A 17,297-nucleotide genomic window follows, 5' to 3' on the forward strand; every position below is an offset into this window, starting at 1 on the left:
TCGAGTGACGGTTGTATTCGAAATTTCCGTTTCTTAAGAAGCTTTGTAAAAAAGAAGGAATAATGTTCAACGGTAAAGTATCCCTGCAGCAATTTTTTATCGATTATAATCAGAAATAAGGAATTCAGAAATGATAGTGAAATATTTGTTTTGAACGCATTCGCGCATAATGATATTAGAAAGCATTATTATTAATTATCTCAAGTAAAGAAGAGTAATGTTGAAAGTTGAAGAGAACATTAAATAAGAGTACAATGAGAAATATACCGTGACAAAGAACGTGCAACGTATTTTGTGCCACGCATTTGGCTCGTTAAGAAACCGTTAACAATACGAAGTAAAGACATAATACTGTATTCTGCTAATAGGAAGGTAGATTTAATAATTATTCTCTCTCGCTCTCTCTCTCTCTCTTTCTCTCTCTATCTATCTATCTATCTATCTCTTCCTTTCTATTAAAAAATAAATTATTTAAGAGTTCAGAGAAGATTTTTTAAACTTCTTTTATTACTTATCAGTAATAATAAAAGTTTCAACGACAAATACAAACGTTTCTCGATACGAGAATAAGAAGGATACTTTATAGCTTTAGGTGTTAGAACGAGTACATTATCGAATCCGTAGGAAAACACCTGGATCCATGGGTTCAGGTGGTCGTGAAAATTTCAGCGAGATACTATAGTCCTCCTAATAAACGATGTTATGGTTTCTTCCAATAAGAGACATTTGAGATCTCGTTTTTCTTCTTTTCTTTATTCTATGGATTTTATTTCTATAATATTTTCTTTTCATTTCTAAACACTTGTGCGTTCTCTCTTGAACATGAATACATTAGATATTACACAGTTGCTTCTCTCCGAGCTTACTTTTTGAAAAAGTCATTAAAAGTGTAAACATTAAATGTGTTCTAACGAAAGTGCTTACTGCACTTGGAGATGCACGAACAGATATGACGAACGAGTTGGTGTAATTAGACGAAGTAAAACATTGTTCTCTACTGATGTTGTACAACTACTCAGAGAAAACATAAAGAGAAAGTTTAAAAGAGAAATAAAAAGAGTAAGAAATAGATAAAGTTAAAGAAAAAAAAAAGAAATATATCGAATATTTTTACTTTGGCCGTTCATGGTTCAGTCAGGTCGAACATAAATGTAAGGTATCTTGGTTCAAGACGGATGGAGGCACAACTATGCCATAGTCGCGCGTGCCAAGCGTGGTCAGAATTTATGTCGACGTAATAGAGCTCCTGCAGCTCTTCCTTCCTTCCTTCCTTCCTTCCTTCCTTCCTTCCCTCTCACCCTACTACGTCCCTTCTCAACATACACTCGTACACATTCAAACACATCTTCGGTCGAATCTTCTATAATCATCTACCACTTCATTATTCAGTAATCAAAAACGAGCTTCGTTACTTCCACGTTGATTGCTCCTTGTTATTTTATTCGGTTTGGATTGACCGATTTTACTTTCAAACGAGAAATTTTCTTCTTCTTAATCGACGAAACTTCTACCTGGATAAAATGTTTCAAATCGATTCAATTTCAAATGTATCTGCTACGTATGTGTATGTATATATATATATCGATTCGCTTTCGGTTAGCCTACATTATTACCAAGCGTCATGCTACCTCGCACGATCTTGATTTTGCATTGTAATTTGCGGAAATGGCTAACGAAGTTGCCAGCAGATTTCCATCATTCATCAAGTTTTCGAAGCAACTCTAACAGCGGACGCCGACTATTTTCAAAGGCCGCAGACCAATTTAGCGTAACCCGAAGGGAGCCATTACCAGCCACTCGAACTACGAATGCCGATCAAAGTTTAATTGCGCTCTTATAGAAGTGAGGAAGATAGATATATAGATCGAGAGAGAGAAAGAGAAATACACACATATATATCTGTTAACGGATTTCGGCTCATTCGCGAATAGAATCGTCGATGACGAGTTAATAGCTTGGTCACTTCTCGTATCGTGTTCACGTTGCATGAAAGAGAGAAATAGGAAAATAAAGAAAGAGACAGATATATATTACACATATATATATATATATATATATATATATAATAAAAAAAACAGAATCGTTTATTAAATCATTTTTATTTTACAAGAAATCATCAATCATTATCTCTTACTTGTAAATAATTTTATAATATCTCTCTTACATATAGTACAAATGTTTATATTTTATTTGTTTGTCTGCTTTAACATAAAAAATTAATGTCAACACACATTGTTATTCGGATACAATGAAATATATCGGACAAATAGAAGATACAAATGATACTAGGTACTGGTACTGACATTCGATTCTCTTTCTAATTTTATTCAAATTAAAATATTGTCTCTCTTTAGATGTTTCAAATATAAACGTTATCTAAAGATATTTGAATAAAAGTTTAATTGATATTTATATATATAATATATGTATATATATACAGGATGGTCTAGTAATTTATAGTGCTAACAGTTAGTGGACCATCCTGTATATAAAAATATTGAAATTTTTAAGAGTACATGGTACTCAAATATAATCAAAATATCGTGCTAACAGTAGCACGCAAGGAATTATTACGATTTATACTTATTAATTATGATTGATTTTTTTTTAGCATATCAACACCTATGCCAAGATGTTATCTAATAAACAAAAGGAAATATGAAAAATATCTCGAGGATATTTGATCCCTCTTCTCCAAAATTTGTCGTTACGAGCTTCGCGTAGATCCGTTTGTTATAATTAGAAACAACGTAGTAAGTCTTTATTTTACTCGTTTCTGTTGCCTTTGTCGGTAAATATCATTCGCTGGAGGTGGTGGTAAATCTTCTTCTTCACTATCGTCTCCAGCTAAACGCGTTCTTTTACGTTTGGAACCAATACTCATACCATCGTTGCTCTCATCGACGATCCAATGAACGGATTTGGCTAGATCGAATAATTTGGTGTCACAGCCATTATCCGCGACTGGTAATGGTGCTGTAAATATTAATTCTTATGAATTATTATTGATCTAAGATATTGATAAAATTCTAAAAAGTTTTAAAAGTTTATTTCATGTTGAACTCGAACTTACCGTGATCAGGCAATTGAATTCTACTAAATACATCCATAAGTAAATCGACTGCAACAAAGGGCCCTCTGAAGCAACCAGGTGGTGGTAATATCGTGCATAATTGTGCTGCGGCAGGTGGTAAAGGAAAAGTTCCACCTGTAATAACGTTAACAAAATCATGTTAAAAAAATCATCAACAAAGAAAATGCTTATATTATATAAAAAAAAAAAATATATTTATCTACCTGGTACTGGATGTTCTCCAGGCAAAGCATTTACTTTTGGTTTATAAGGAATCATTTGTGATAAATCGGGTCTAGGCAAAGATGCTATGGCTTCTTCTGGGTCAGGTACTCGTGGCACTGCACCAGTTGAATTTCTAGCTACGCTAGATACTTCCATATATCCGATCGACCTTAATTCCATTGGCGTACAGGGATACAGATCAAGAAATTTATATCGATCTACCAATTGAGCCGTTTCCTTTCCTTCAAATTCTTTAATCTAATTAAAAAAAAAAGAATATTTTTATAGTTATGTAATTGTGGGATCTTGTTTTATTTTAGATTAAATAAAAGTTCCTACGTATTGCCGCTGAAGCTGGTTAAACGGTTAATTATTATTGAATTATAAGTACAAATTAAAGACTCACTAAAATAACTTTATTATACAAACCTTCTCTAATACGGCACTACGTCTTTTTTCAACTTTAACGATACTGGCCAAATCTCCTATATTAGATTCAAACTCCAAAAAACGATTCCAAATATCACTGAAACATTTATGTAACAAATATAATCGTGAATGTTAAACAAATGCATAATCAAATCTCATATTTATGAGAAAGAAATACTTACACAGATTTTTCTGGTTCTAAACTTCCAGAAGATAATACTCTCTCGAATAAAACCCTTGTATTATTGTCCTCTAAAATATTATATAATTAAATTAAGTAAGTTATATAATTAAATAAGTAAAAGAAAATAATCTAAATATACTGACCATTCAAATGTGATAAGTAATCAATGTAACATAGAATATAATCAGGATTGTCACCGAATTTTTTCAATCCAAGCTCGAAAATTCTAAATGCAATATTTTTATCTTTGGTACAGTAGTATTCCATCAATGCAGCAGCTACGTATACGTGATGTTTGCACCGTGGATCTTCGCGAGCTCTTTTAAAAACAGTCCTAGCTGATTTAATTCCTTCTGCTCGTCTCGCAAATTTCATGTATTGCACGTACGCCTATAAAGTCAAAAAAATATCGTTTACACGATCTATCATAGATCATGTTTCAGTTTGATTATTAAGAATACTAACCAACGTAGGATCAATGTCAGGAATGTCGAGGAACTTTTGATAAATTTGATGAACTTTCTCATATTTAACTCTGCCTTCTTCAAAATCTGCATGAGCAAAGTATAACAACATATTTTTGGACAACAATGTGTTTGTAGCTCTTTCAAACATTGTTGCTGCTTCATCGCTTAAATTTTTAGCAGCATTAACATCTCCCTTTTCGGTTAAAATCTTTGAACTAAGTTCTAGAAAATGGGCAGCTTGATGCCATACTGCAGGATGATGACCGAGGCAAAGTAAACATTGCTCTATCGCAAACATTACTCTACGTGCAACGAGTGATGTATCTTCTGTTCTCAATGGATTACTACGTTCCCATGCAATATACTTTTTCCATAATTCAACCTACAATACACAAGAGTAAAATATTCGTATATTTAATAAAAAGATTTTTTTCTAGACTTGTAATATTTTCAATAATTACTTGTTTCACTTCTTCTGGATGACCAGTTGGTGGTACACTAGGAGCACTTCTGTTCAAACCCCTTGTTACCGCTTCTAATTCTTTAGCAACTCGCCTAGCATTCATATAATCTCTCGATCTCTCTAATCCCATTTTTTCTGCGATTATTGGATTAATACTTTGTTCGAATACTATGTAATCTTTCCATAATTGTTCCATGTTTATCATGGGATTAATAACGCCGCGTTGGTATACCTGTAAAATATGAAAATATTTTAATTATATATAATTAATATTAGGAGGGGTATTTAAATAAATATATGTATAGTTTATTACCTTACGGACAGCGCTAATCTTTTGGTTCTCAGCATATGAACCTACAGCTTCTACACTTTTCAAAAATGTAACATAGTCGTTCCAAATACTATAAGAGTGAATATCCATTCCAATTTTATCCAGAGCGAAGTCATAAGCTTGTGCCATTTTCTCCCTAAAAAATGAATAATTATTCGTTATGCTTATTTTATATTTGAATTTTTTAATAATGAACTCTTTCAAATATATTGAAGCATCATGCTTACTTGTACGTTGCAAGACTTGCTTTTGTTTCTTTGACATAAGAAAGGTAAAGTTTCCATAATTCAATGTTTAAGATTTTCATGAGGCACCTTTGGAAAAGCTGTTAGACAAAACAACCAATTTAGTCTGATCAATAGAGAATTAATATGCCGAAGATATATATACTTCTGTCAACACTCAACCATAAAATAAGACACATATCTACCACCTTACTTACCCACATAGGCAAGTTTTCTTTCTATGCATATAAAATATTATCGGTACAAATCACGTCATAGTAAGAGAAAGTTATAATTTCATTATTTATTTTGCAAAATGTGTAACAAAATATACAATAGTTATAATATTATGTATATGCATATATTTTTATGTGTACGTATATAGATATATATAAATATTGGGATAAATAATAATGCACAAATGCATCAATTGAGAATGGTTTATTGCATAAACATATCCTTTAATATTACTATTGGGTAAAAAATCTTTCACGGATGTGACCATTATTTACAATTGCTATAAAATAAGCCCAACACAAAATAAAGAATATTTATTTATTTTTTTAGGCAGGGCTATGAAAAAATTTAGCAAACCTACGTGGGATCTAGAAATGAATGATCCCCAAACGATAGAAAAAAAATGAAGACAACACGAAGCAACACAAGGTGAACGGAACAATTATATTAATATTGTATATAGCAAAGATCCAAGATAGACTTTTATTGTAATGGATTGTTGACTGAAAATCATCACCTTATGCTACCTCTTTAAATATATCACATTACTTGAGGATATTAATGTTGCCTCAAATAATTGTGATTGGATAAGGTCTGCTAGGAAACTGTGGAATTTGGTAATTGATTAGATTGATCAATTACAAACTTATGTTTGTAGATGAGATAATAAGATACCACAATATTCAGAAAATAGGAGTAGTAATTGAACGCATTAACTACCACTTTAATATTCACAGTAGAAATTCTGTATTTATCAATTTCTGAATCATTTGTCACTTTGTTAGAGGTATTCTAAACACAACTAATATATGTAACAAATGTACCGCAGGAAGGAATACAAGGCTGTTATATTCAGAAAGTTGTCTTCTTAAGTCGTTTCATGCAAAATCATTTAGATACGTAATTTTTTATTTCATCATAGAAATAAGAGAATGAAATCTATCATTTACATAAGAAAACAACCTCCCAAATGTATCAACAGATCAGTTATTAATTAATGAAATAATTAACTTATGGTGAAATAAAATGCTTTTATTCACCTCACATGATATGTAAAGTGCTGTGTATCACATTGTAAGATAATATTGAAACATTTTAAGTTAGTCTGACAATATAATTTGTGGTGCTACTGTAAAAAAGAAAACTTAAACATCAATAAGTAATGTTGTTCGGTTAAAAACACCATTTTCTTATACTTTACAAATCTAAACTTGCATTTATTATATGAAAGTAAGACGCAGTACACATAGACTATGTACACTGTGTTCTACATATAATAATTAATAACTTGAATTTTAATATAAGCAAGAATTGTAATGTAAATTGTGTTTATATATTTTAACTGAACAACCTAAATATCATGTTGGCGTAAACATTTAATTTATTTTTACTTAAATTTGAAAACTCAAACAATTAATGTTAACATACCTTTTCAACCTTTTCAAAGTTCCGCATTTTCATCTGAAAAAGATGATATTTAATACGTTAATCATATAGTTGTATACAAATTATTGTAATCGTAATAGAAATTGAATACCATTTACCATACCTCTTGTTCTATATAAATTTTCCAATACCGGCCTGCAGACGGAAATACAGTGATGAGCTTTTCAAAGACTGGTCGAACTTCAGTAATAGGCCTATTTTGAGCTTCTCTGATTAAGACGCTCCAAGCTTCTAAATCATAGGGCGATTCATCCACTGTTTTTTGAGCACGTTGTAACTTTTCATTGCCCCAATCCTAAAAGAAATAATACATAATTATAGAAATATTTTAGACCAAAATTTTCAAACTCAATTTTGTTGAAAAAATTAATCAATATATTTTCATAAGAATATATTATATGTTTTGTAACCTTTAAAGAAAATATGTAAACAATTTATAAAAAAAATATATATTTAATAAAGTATTCGCCAAAGAAAAGGTTATCCAAGCGATACCATAACTATCTCTAAGAACCTCATAAACTTACGAATTCTGTCTTATCCTCCGTCATATTTTATTCGCTTCTTATAAAATAATACTAAAAAAATAAAGTCTTTATTTAAATAATAATCTTTAAATTATTTTAAACTGTTTTTTTTCACAGTACACAGAAACAAACTATTGCATATAACAAACTACTACTGCTTACAATGAAGTACCACGTTTATCGAACTAACGGTTCAACAATCGATATATCGAAACATTCGATTGGAACTAGAAAGAGGATCTTACGCAACAACATTCAATCCATATTACTTTTGTTTTAATATTTTATTTTTGAAAAATGAAAGTAATGTTGAGCTAAGGCTGTGTTTAATTTACGTTGCATTTTTTTGTTGTAAATTTCTGGACAAATGTTTAATTATTTAACTTTACCATATATAAAATCCTAATTTCAATTTTGTCCAGTCAAAGAATACAGAAGTACATGGAAGCTATCAAGTTCCCTTTTATATCTACCCAATTTCATTTTTGTTACTACTGGGACCACCAGTGGGCGATAGTATGTACTTAACATATACCAACTTTATTTTCATTTTTTTCAAAGTGCGCTTGCATTATAGGAACGCTGGCAAGGAACCTTACAGCAGAAAAAAATAAATATATGCTCTTAATTGCACATTATTTTCTCAATCAAAATCCTTAATTGCTCACATTAATAAATTAATAATTTAATTAGTTGTTAATATATATATATATAATTGAAAATACATAAAATTTTTTTCTATTTCTAAGCAAAGCAACGAAGTTTGCAACAGCAGAAAAAAATGAATAAGTTCTCCTAATTGCTCATTACAAATAGTGAGCACTTATTTATTTTTTTCTGCTATTAAGGGTATCGGCTAGCGTATCTACGGTTAATTAGGTATTTATTCACTACGCTATTTTCTGCTAATATAAGGTTATTTACTTTATCGACAGTTTTGCAGAGAGTTTATTCAGCAGAGCACGTGCATCTTGTAATTCGATATATCGACTTATCGTCGTAGAGCGCTTGCATCGTATCTCTCGATATTCGTTAAAATTCAGTATAGGTGTCTAGTGTTTGGTATCTTAGGTTAGGGTAGTTGTTTTCGTAATTAAAATCTTTTACCGAGATATTATTGAAATGTCATAACGTTGTAATGAGTTATTTAAACAATTACAGCGTTTGAATATTCACATACAATTTTATAACGAATGATTGACAGTTTTTCGCGAACAAAATTCAATGCGTTATGGAGTGAAGATAGCCAAAATATTTTCTATAACTTTTTTTTTTTAATTATTTTATCATTATCAAAGTTTTATTAAACTGAATTGATTAAGATTAAATCAAAGGGTATATTCAAGAGAAAATGGCAACTCACGAGTTGGAATCGTCATATATGTCCAGAAATGACAATAATTGGAGGAGAAACATTATCTCACAGCTTCGCGAAAGGAACAGGATTGAAACATTTTGTTTTTCTGATCTCATCACTTTACGTAAGCATTATTTTGATCTAATGATTATGTAAAATAATAGCATATTCTGTTTTTTATCTGTACTCTAGTTTGTAGAAACATATATTATTGTAATGTAGACTTCAATATGTTAATGTTTGAAAGGATTCTTAATTAAAATTTCATGTAAAAATCATCTGTTCTTTCTCTCTACATTTACCTTATCTATTAGTATAAATAATAAAACTATATTTGTATAATTAACGATGATTTTTTTTTAATAGATAATAGATTATTTGAAAACGTAAATACACTACGTTGTCAAAATATGCAGTTGACAATATCGAATGAAAATTTAAGACGTGAGAGTTGCAATAGTCCAGGACCAAGTGCCAGTTCAGTTAACGAAGCACGCCTGAAACAAACTGAAGAATTAACCGCATTACACAAGAAAAATGGAGAACATATGCAACAAATTGTAGATCTTAATAAGAAAATGCAAGAAATGATAAAAGAACTACACGCTAAAGAAGCAAGGTATGCGTTGAATTTTGTCAATCCTGTTAACCTTACAGTTATTTCTTAATAGTACAAAATATTATATGTTTTCTTCTAATAAGTGACAATAATTGTTATAAGTATTACAAATTTTGTTTTTTAGTCTTGCGGAATGTAAGGAAACTAACAGCATATTACGCTCAGATATAGCAAAATATCTAGCTAGAGAAAGAGAATATGAGAGTATAAATCAAATGCTTAAGGATGAACATCAAGCTTTGCAACTTGCTTTTGCATCTTTGGAAGATAAACTTAGAAAATCACAAGTATGCTTAAAGCTTAAACATATTGTATAAACTTTATAAAAATAATACTATATATGTCTTAAATTTTTTATAGGAAGAAAATCGTCAATTGGTAGAACGGTTGATTAAATACAAAGCAAGAGATGCAGAGAAAATGAACGAAGAAAATGATAATTTTTTAAAGTACGTAACTTTATTATGTCATCACTCATGTAATATTCATATTCATTTATTATAATTCATTTATTATAATTACAGTATCATAGTTCAGAGATAAAAAGATATATTTTGACGAATATTTTTATCAAATTTAGAGATACTTATTTGTAAATATGTTGATACTATATGCATTACTCCCACTTGTAGTTATTTATTTTCTTTATATCTTTTTTGAAATTTTCATATTAAATATTAATCTTGAATGCTTTGTAATTCTGATAATGCATGCATAAAATTTTACCATCTTTTATAGTATAATAGACAAATAATATACTGTATTAAAATATTTTCCAATTTTAAACCTTTTCAAGTTTGTTTGAAGTAATTCAATGAAGAGATTTTATATCTATGTTGTAAGAGATAAGGTATGTAAGGAAAGTAAATTTATGGTATAATGGAGTTGTATTTTTTATATTCTTTATATTGAACATATTATATGAAATAAAAAAATAGAAATCAAGTGGAGAGAAATTTAGTGTAATACATATTGCTTTTTTGTAACATTTGTTCTATATATATATATTGTAATATATATATATTTATATATTTACTGCACTGATTATCTTGCCTGCGCCACAAATTTTTGTTTATTGCTAAACTAACTATTCTGCTTTGCTTTTTTAATGTAATATTTGAACCACGATAAACTTTTGCAGATAGTATTTATTTTTTGATTAGTATTAATACGACGATAATAATATTTAAAATAATGGGGCTTTCACAGAAAAACATCATTTAGTTTTTTCAAAGCTTTCTAGATTAGCATTTTCCACTGTTTGAAATTTTCTTTTCAGTGAGAGTTTTACCAGTCCAACAGCCTTTTTGATGAATACCATATCTAAATTTGGGTAAGTTCAATGAAATGAAGTGAAACATGTTAAGCTTTTTGCTAAATAGCTTAAAAAGCCACTAGAGCTTAAAAGTATTATGTTATGAATGTTTATAATTATTACAGTGTATGTACAATGGCTTACGAAAATATTCGAACGATCGCCATTAATATCTTAAATAATAAAAATATGTATATTAGATTTAAGTTATTATTTAAAGTTTAAATAGCGAACATTCGAATACTTTTTTGAAATTATGTATGTATTACATTAATTTGTTTTCTTGCACAAATATATTTTATCTGCAAATAATTTATTTTTTAATTTCATTTATTATATTTGCAATTTGCATTGCACCGTTGTACGTATCAATTCCTCTAATCTAAGGAAAATAATTATTTAATAACTCTTATGATATATATCTTAGGTGATCATAAACAAACTTGAAAAGATATTTACTGATATAAAATGTGTTGAAAAGTTATGGAATATTTACCTTTGTGGGTAATAATCTAATAATTGTGTATATAAAATATAAGTATATAAATGCGTTTCCGCAGTAATACTTTTAAAGCTACTAACTTGGGAAAAATTACTAAGAAATATTTGGGAAAAAATCTATTAATTAAATGCTTGGCTCTCTCTCAATATACAGTTTGCTTGTGATTTGTATGTACGTATACATACACACATATATATATATATATATATACACATATATTTATAAGTTTTTAAAAAACTCTAATGAAATTATAAGAAAAATGGTGTGGTAATTACAATATACAATTTGTCTGTAAACTTTGCGTTTTTGTTATCGTTTTTTGATGTGTCCAAAATATTGATTATATTTAAATGAAAATTTTATCTTAATGTTATTAAATCTAATCTTCTATGCTATTTTACAGAAAACGACAAGCAAAAATGCAAAAAGAGTTAGAAGATGCTGCTCGTGATACACGACCTGTTAGTCCTGATAGATCGAGTTTAAAAGAAGGTGTTGCTGGTCTTCCTACTACAGTACCAACAAAAGTGTCCGTCTCATTTGTACGTTGATTTGTACTTAAAATATTAATTATTTATGCATTATTATAGTCATAAGATTTTTAATTCATATGGCTATTTACTATTGAATTTTATATTGATATTATTATCAAAGAATGCATGCCATAAATAATGAAAGAAAAGTATTATGCAGTTATAAATACTTGTTTTTAAATCACAATATCAATGTTAATACGGACCTGCTTATTTTCATGATTAATTTCAAGTATTTTGTCTTCGTTTGTTTCATACTTTTATTTAAAGTTTTCAGTATAAGAGTATATTCTGTATATTCTGACTATTTATCAACATATTATTTAGTAAAAACATTTATGCCATTTGTTCTAGCTATGTTTGTTGTATCATACTTAATATGTGCATACTTTATATCGCACATTATCTGATACATGCATTTTTCCTTCGAATAAATATTTTTCTTAGAAATTTAAGAACAAAGGATTTGTAATCTTATTTATTAAGATTTAATCCGCATCAAACAAAGTAAGCAAATAATTATTTGTTCATAGAAATTGATTAGTATAACAATCTTGTTATACTAATCAATACTCAACAAACTTAAGCTCAGTCAATATATATACATATATGCTGTTATGTGGCACAAAGTTCATTTTTTAAATTGATATTTTAATGTGGTATGCATTTTATTCTCGTTGTATTTCTTATTTACGCATGGTACATTTTTGCTATAGGATAGGTCTTTTAATTTGCATGAAAAAATAATATTATATCGATGAAATTCGGAAGCAATAATTTTTTTAAATATTGTTTTCTATATATATAGATGATAAAAAGTTTGTTGATAACCGTAAACTTTTCTTATTTTGAAATGTTTTTTCTTAAAACTTTATAATATAAGAATTTCTAGTTACATTTTTAATTTATTATGAATTATGTCAAAAAGCATAATATATTTTTGTATTTTACAGATTCTAGTTTATTAGCTTATTGTTCTGATTTATTTTGTATAGCGTAACATAGTGAAGCGACATACACAAATGTATTCTAGAATTATGAAGAGTATATTGCAATATGTATTACTTAATATAATGTTATAAATGCTTTTCTCTTTAAATTAAACAGATTTAGTTTCAAGCTTTAAATATATTGGAGAATAATGTAATATCTAGTTTCAAGATCACATTCTTTGAAAGATATGGAATTTAAAAGCAGGAGTTGAAACGTTTCCGAAAAAAACTGTTCCAAACTGTTATACGTATCAATTCTGATTGAAACAATTATGAGCACTGAAAAAATGTTATAATTGTTATAGATATAACAACTTTCGTCCATATCGGTTTCGATTACGGTTTTCTATAATCGATATCATATTGTTTCCATTTAGATTTTATAATTGCTATTATTTGATCCTATATATCGGTTCTATAGAATCCAAATTGATATGGGCGAAAATTCTCATATTCGTAACAATTATAATATTTTTCATCGATCATCATAACCATTTCCAACCCCTGCTTAAAAGTCCACAGTCCATATAAATTTAAAAAATAAGTAATTACCAACTGTTTTGCGCAATATAGAATTTTAGTCCGAAAATTAAACGATTACGATTAGATTTTTCGATACTATTTTTATTAGTAAATTATCTATAGTTTTCATTTTCATTGGAAATTATTATGGTATTTGATATTGTATAGATTGCAATGTAAATAAAGTTTTATGAAATAATATTAATATTAATATTATAATTTTTGTGCAATTATCATGCGTAGTTTTTAGAAGGGTTTACGGTTACAAATTTTCAAATATTAAGTGAACGAATTTTATTTTTACATTTTACGTATTTTAATTGGAACAAATTAGAAATAATTATCAGTACTTAATGAAATTTAATTGTGTCGAATTAAAAATTTCCGCCATATTTTCTTTAATATTTGTAAAGTTTTAATTATTATATTGTTTTTTTTTAACGAAAAATTTCAATAGGGTTCTAACGGATATATTATTTTTAACAATTACATCAACTTACTCGTTATTATGGCGGAATGTAGATTGCAAAACAAAAGGTAAAAGTTTTTAATTTTCCACGTTTGACTCGACCGAATAGAATGAATTTGTTTCGAAAAAGAACCTCCCTCCCCCCCCGCTCCGTTATTTGTTTTTGTTTTTGTTAGTTTAACGTTTATTCGTGCGTAATGTATGCATGAATTCTTTGAAATTTATACGCCAAGTATTTATAACCCTTCCAGAATGCTCACGAGGGAGAAGTGTACGCCGTAAAATGGTCTCCAGTCGACAGAATCCTGGCCACCGGTGGAGCGGACAGGAAGGTGAAACTGTGGAGTATAATTAAAGGTAATTGGATAACCTCTCTTCTCTGTAAAAGTTTTTGCATAAACGTTTAGGGAAGAATATCAATAATACACTTTGCCCTTTGCATACTCATTTACCTTTACATTTTACGTGCACACTTTCTATCATCTTCCGTATCTTTATAAACGTGGTAACGTTTATAGACACGAACATCGAAACGCTCATTTGATTAATGAAGATGCACGTGTTAAGAAAAACGACGATAAGTCAAAAGGGTGAAAATTAATACGTACAGACGAATTCGCAATATATACGTATAATTTTTTTCCCCGTTTTAAATATTCAAAGCCTCTCGGCAATTACGAGTTCTTTCATGTGCAAAAGTGTGATCGAGACCTCAACGAAATTTCGAGTTTTTTTTTGTATGATACGTCATTATCGTTTTCTCGATATAAAAAGATTGATCCAACGTTGGATTAATTCGAAGTTAACAAATGTTAGCGTAACAGTTTGCTAATACGTTTACTCATAATTAAACCGACAATCGATTACATTGTTTTAATTTTTACCAATATGATCGAACGAAATCTCTTCTCCTCTAAATCTTGAGCATATTTTTTTTAAGATAGATTAGATAAAAAAAGAATAATATATAATACGCATTCATTGAAATAGCAAGAACGTCGCAGAAGTTTCGGAAACGCGTCGTCGAGTTGCTTCGCGACATTCTTCCGGAGGGGTTTCTCTATTCCATCCACTTAATGAAGTATGTTAACGAATCAACAGGTTACCTTGTATAGCGTAGCCGTTGTGTATACCTCGGTTCTCTTTCGCCATAGGGATGCCTATTAAAAGCCGTCGGCCTGGCTGCCATTGAAACCGTTTCTCCGCGTCCTCCTGCGAAACGCTTTTGCGAAGTGCGACCGGGCTCGGATATAATGCGCCGCACCTCGCGATAATCCCCTCGCCGCGTTGCAAATTGGATGAAGCATCTGTACTTATTGTACGGCTTATACACGCTTTAGTATTACCTATATATATATACATATATATATATGCTATGTATAAGACCTATTTCCTTTCCTCGTATTGCGAGAGCGAAATATACGACTTCCTCGGACGTTTGCTTCCACCTTCGTCGTATTTCCTTTTCCACCATCCTTCTTTCCTTCCTTCCTTCCTTCTTTCCTTTTTTCCTTTTCCCATTTTTTTCACCTTCGTTAATTGGCTTTTGTGCGCACTCGATTCATTTATCTACCCATCGAGCTGTCCACCTATCCATATATCCGTCTCTTTCTCTCCTCCTCCTCTTCCTGCTCCTCCAGCTCTCCCCCTGAACCTCTACCTACGTTCCCTCCCACCCACCGTTCAGTCCATTCCACCCTCTAGCATTCTCTTTATTTTCTCATCTGGTTTTCTCATCGTCCGTAAGCAATTAGGGCGAGTGAGCGTAAATTTAATTAGCCAGGGTAAAGGGACTGTCTGTCTGTCTGTCTGTTCTCGGGAAAGAGAATGAGACGTATGACCTCGATACGAAACTTTTGTTTCAGGCACGTCCGAATGTAAGGGAGTGCTCGTCGGTAGCAACGCCGGTGTAATGTCGGTTGACTTTGATTCGACGGGTACCCTCATCCTTGGAGCTTCCAACGACTTCGCCAGCAGGGTATGGACCCTCAATGATCTTCGGGTTAAGGTAAGTGATCTGATGTCACGAAATTCTGAGGTTTCAACTTTTATTATTCTTTCAAAAACTTTCGAATCTTTTCTTTGTGTTCTTTGTTTTTTTTTCTTTTTTCTCCGCCCGCGGCATGATACGGCCGTCGAAAACGTTTTTTGATCGACCATGCCGACTATGTTGAAACTTCACGAACTACGTATTACGTAGATATAATAACCATTTCTTTTTACATGTTTTACATTAAGATTTATTAGCGTGTATCTACGAGAGAAGTGTATGTTTTAATAAGAACACGAGTTTATTTATAAAGTAAAGGGATAACACGTCGTATAGTTTTATACTACGAAACATTCGATCATCCGTTTTTATCTTTATAGATAGAGAATATTACACGTTTTCGCACTTAATAAGTATCTTTTTTTTTTATTTATCCAATAATCGAAGTGCTTACAAGTCGGGGAGATGTTAAATGTATTTTATTAGTTTTTATAAAACAGGAAATGAGGAAATGATGATCGATTACGATGGAAACGAAAAATCTTGCTTTATTCGTGATTAAGGTTTTCCCCTTTCTCGTTCTATCTATCTTCCTCTCTCTCTCTCTCTCTTTCTCTCTCTCTCTTTCTTTTTCTCTAGACGTCTCGTTATCCTGACAAGGTCTCTTCAAAGTGCCGCGAGTGTATAAAGCACCGTGATAAAGTATCTTGAGAGCGCGATCGTCATCGAAACTACAAAGCCTTCGACGATCGAACGAGAGAAAGAAAGAAAGATATAGAAATAAAGAAAGAAAATATTTCTCTACTCGAGTCGATTTTGAACTCTCGTTAATATCCACTTACGTGGGCGGGGCGGGGAGGGGAGGGAGAGAGGGAGACGACTGAACCTTTATTAACGTAACGCGTGACCTTATAATATCTTCTTTTGCAATAAAAAAAAGTGAAAAAAAAAAAAAGAAAAAAAACATAAAAGAAATTAAAAAATTAGGAAAGGTCGTGTAGGGTAGGTAGATAGGTACTTCGTTTAAAGAAACTTCTTCGTAGGAAATATGATAGGATTTCTACGGTTCTCTCATTTACATGCAACTCTAATGCGTTCCTTGTAGCCCTACGACTCCTCCACGGTTGATACACTTTACAGTCGAGGACCGATGGTGGGAGGTAGAAGTTACATTAAAACTTCTAATGAACGTCGTGCGCGTCGACCTCAACGTGGAACTATTCGCGTACCACTGTATAATTCTACTTCACGCGATACACAAAGCCGTGCTTTTGAGCGTCGGATCTAATTTGTATCCCCCTCCCCTCCTCTTCCTCCTTCTCCTCCCCCGGAACCAGTTACGCAACGTATGTATTCATCGGGTTATATAATAAAGTGAGAGAGAGAGAGAGA

At 30.6% G+C, this 17,297-nt stretch overlaps 2 protein-coding genes and 1 long non-coding RNA gene across 5 annotated transcripts in view; 1 reads left to right on the forward strand and 2 right to left on the reverse strand.

The window, feature by feature from the left end:
* Positions 1 to 2,124: 2,124 nt before the first annotated feature.
* LOC106785048 (protein suppressor of forked) lies at positions 2,125 to 7,782 on the reverse strand. Its single transcript, XM_014745187.1, has 13 exons — positions 7,607 to 7,782; positions 7,183 to 7,374; positions 7,062 to 7,094; positions 5,400 to 5,497; positions 5,155 to 5,308; positions 4,840 to 5,073; positions 4,377 to 4,760; positions 4,055 to 4,301; positions 3,910 to 3,979; positions 3,728 to 3,824; positions 3,298 to 3,556; positions 3,074 to 3,208; positions 2,125 to 2,976 (listed from the first exon to the last, which is right to left on the reverse strand). Exons 1-13 carry the CDS (start codon positions 7,628 to 7,630, stop codon positions 2,762 to 2,764), a joined length of 2,142 nt encoding a protein of 713 aa, XP_014600673.1. The 5' UTR covers positions 7,631 to 7,782; the 3' UTR covers positions 2,125 to 2,761.
* Positions 7,783 to 8,649: 867 nt separating this feature from the next.
* The window catches only part of LOC106785027 (autophagy-related protein 16-1), a 384,411-nt gene continuing 375,763 nt past the window's right edge, over positions 8,650 to 17,297 (forward strand). The window contains exons 1-8 of one of the 2 annotated variants that reach the window (XM_014745124.1): positions 8,650 to 9,087; positions 9,330 to 9,582; positions 9,707 to 9,869; positions 9,943 to 10,031; positions 10,862 to 10,915; positions 11,803 to 11,941; positions 14,167 to 14,272; positions 15,781 to 15,923. In XM_014745124.1, coding sequence (XP_014600610.1) covers positions 8,958 to 9,087; positions 9,330 to 9,582; positions 9,707 to 9,869; positions 9,943 to 10,031; positions 10,862 to 10,915; positions 11,803 to 11,941; positions 14,167 to 14,272; positions 15,781 to 15,923 — 1,077 coding nt within the window. In that variant the 5' untranslated portion in view covers positions 8,650 to 8,957. The remainder of the gene's footprint in view (positions 9,088 to 9,329; positions 9,583 to 9,706; positions 9,870 to 9,942; positions 10,032 to 10,861; positions 10,916 to 11,802; positions 11,942 to 14,166; positions 14,273 to 15,780; positions 15,924 to 17,297) is intronic. The other variant, XM_014745125.1, reaches the window with a different exon arrangement.
* LOC106785028 overlaps positions 14,171 to 17,297 on the reverse strand; it is a 64,541-nt gene continuing 61,414 nt past the window's right edge. For both annotated transcript variants that reach the window (XR_001381483.1, XR_001381480.1), the window contains exon 4: positions 14,171 to 14,253. This is a non-coding gene — a long non-coding RNA (uncharacterized LOC106785028). The remainder of the gene's footprint in view (positions 14,254 to 17,297) is intronic.

Source organism: Polistes canadensis, unplaced genomic scaffold, assembly GCF_001313835.1.
Source record: "Polistes canadensis isolate GaletaPanama2010 unplaced genomic scaffold, ASM131383v1 scaffold_44, whole genome shotgun sequence".
NCBI classification, from domain to species: Eukaryota; Metazoa; Arthropoda; class Insecta; order Hymenoptera; family Vespidae; genus Polistes; species Polistes canadensis.

Excerpts from the sequence above, each read along its gene's own strand:
- LOC106785048 (XM_014745187.1), bottom strand. The coding sequence starts at position 7,630 with ATGACGGAGGATAAGACAGAATTC. Across the intron at positions 5,074-5,154 it reads AGATTAGCGCTGTCCGTAAG|GTATACCAACGCGGCGTTAT; the intron begins GTAATAAACTAT and ends CATATTTTACAG. Across the intron at positions 3,209-3,297 it reads TGGAGAACATCCAGTACCAG|GTGGAACTTTTCCTTTACCA; the intron begins GTAGATAAATAT and ends ACGTTATTACAG.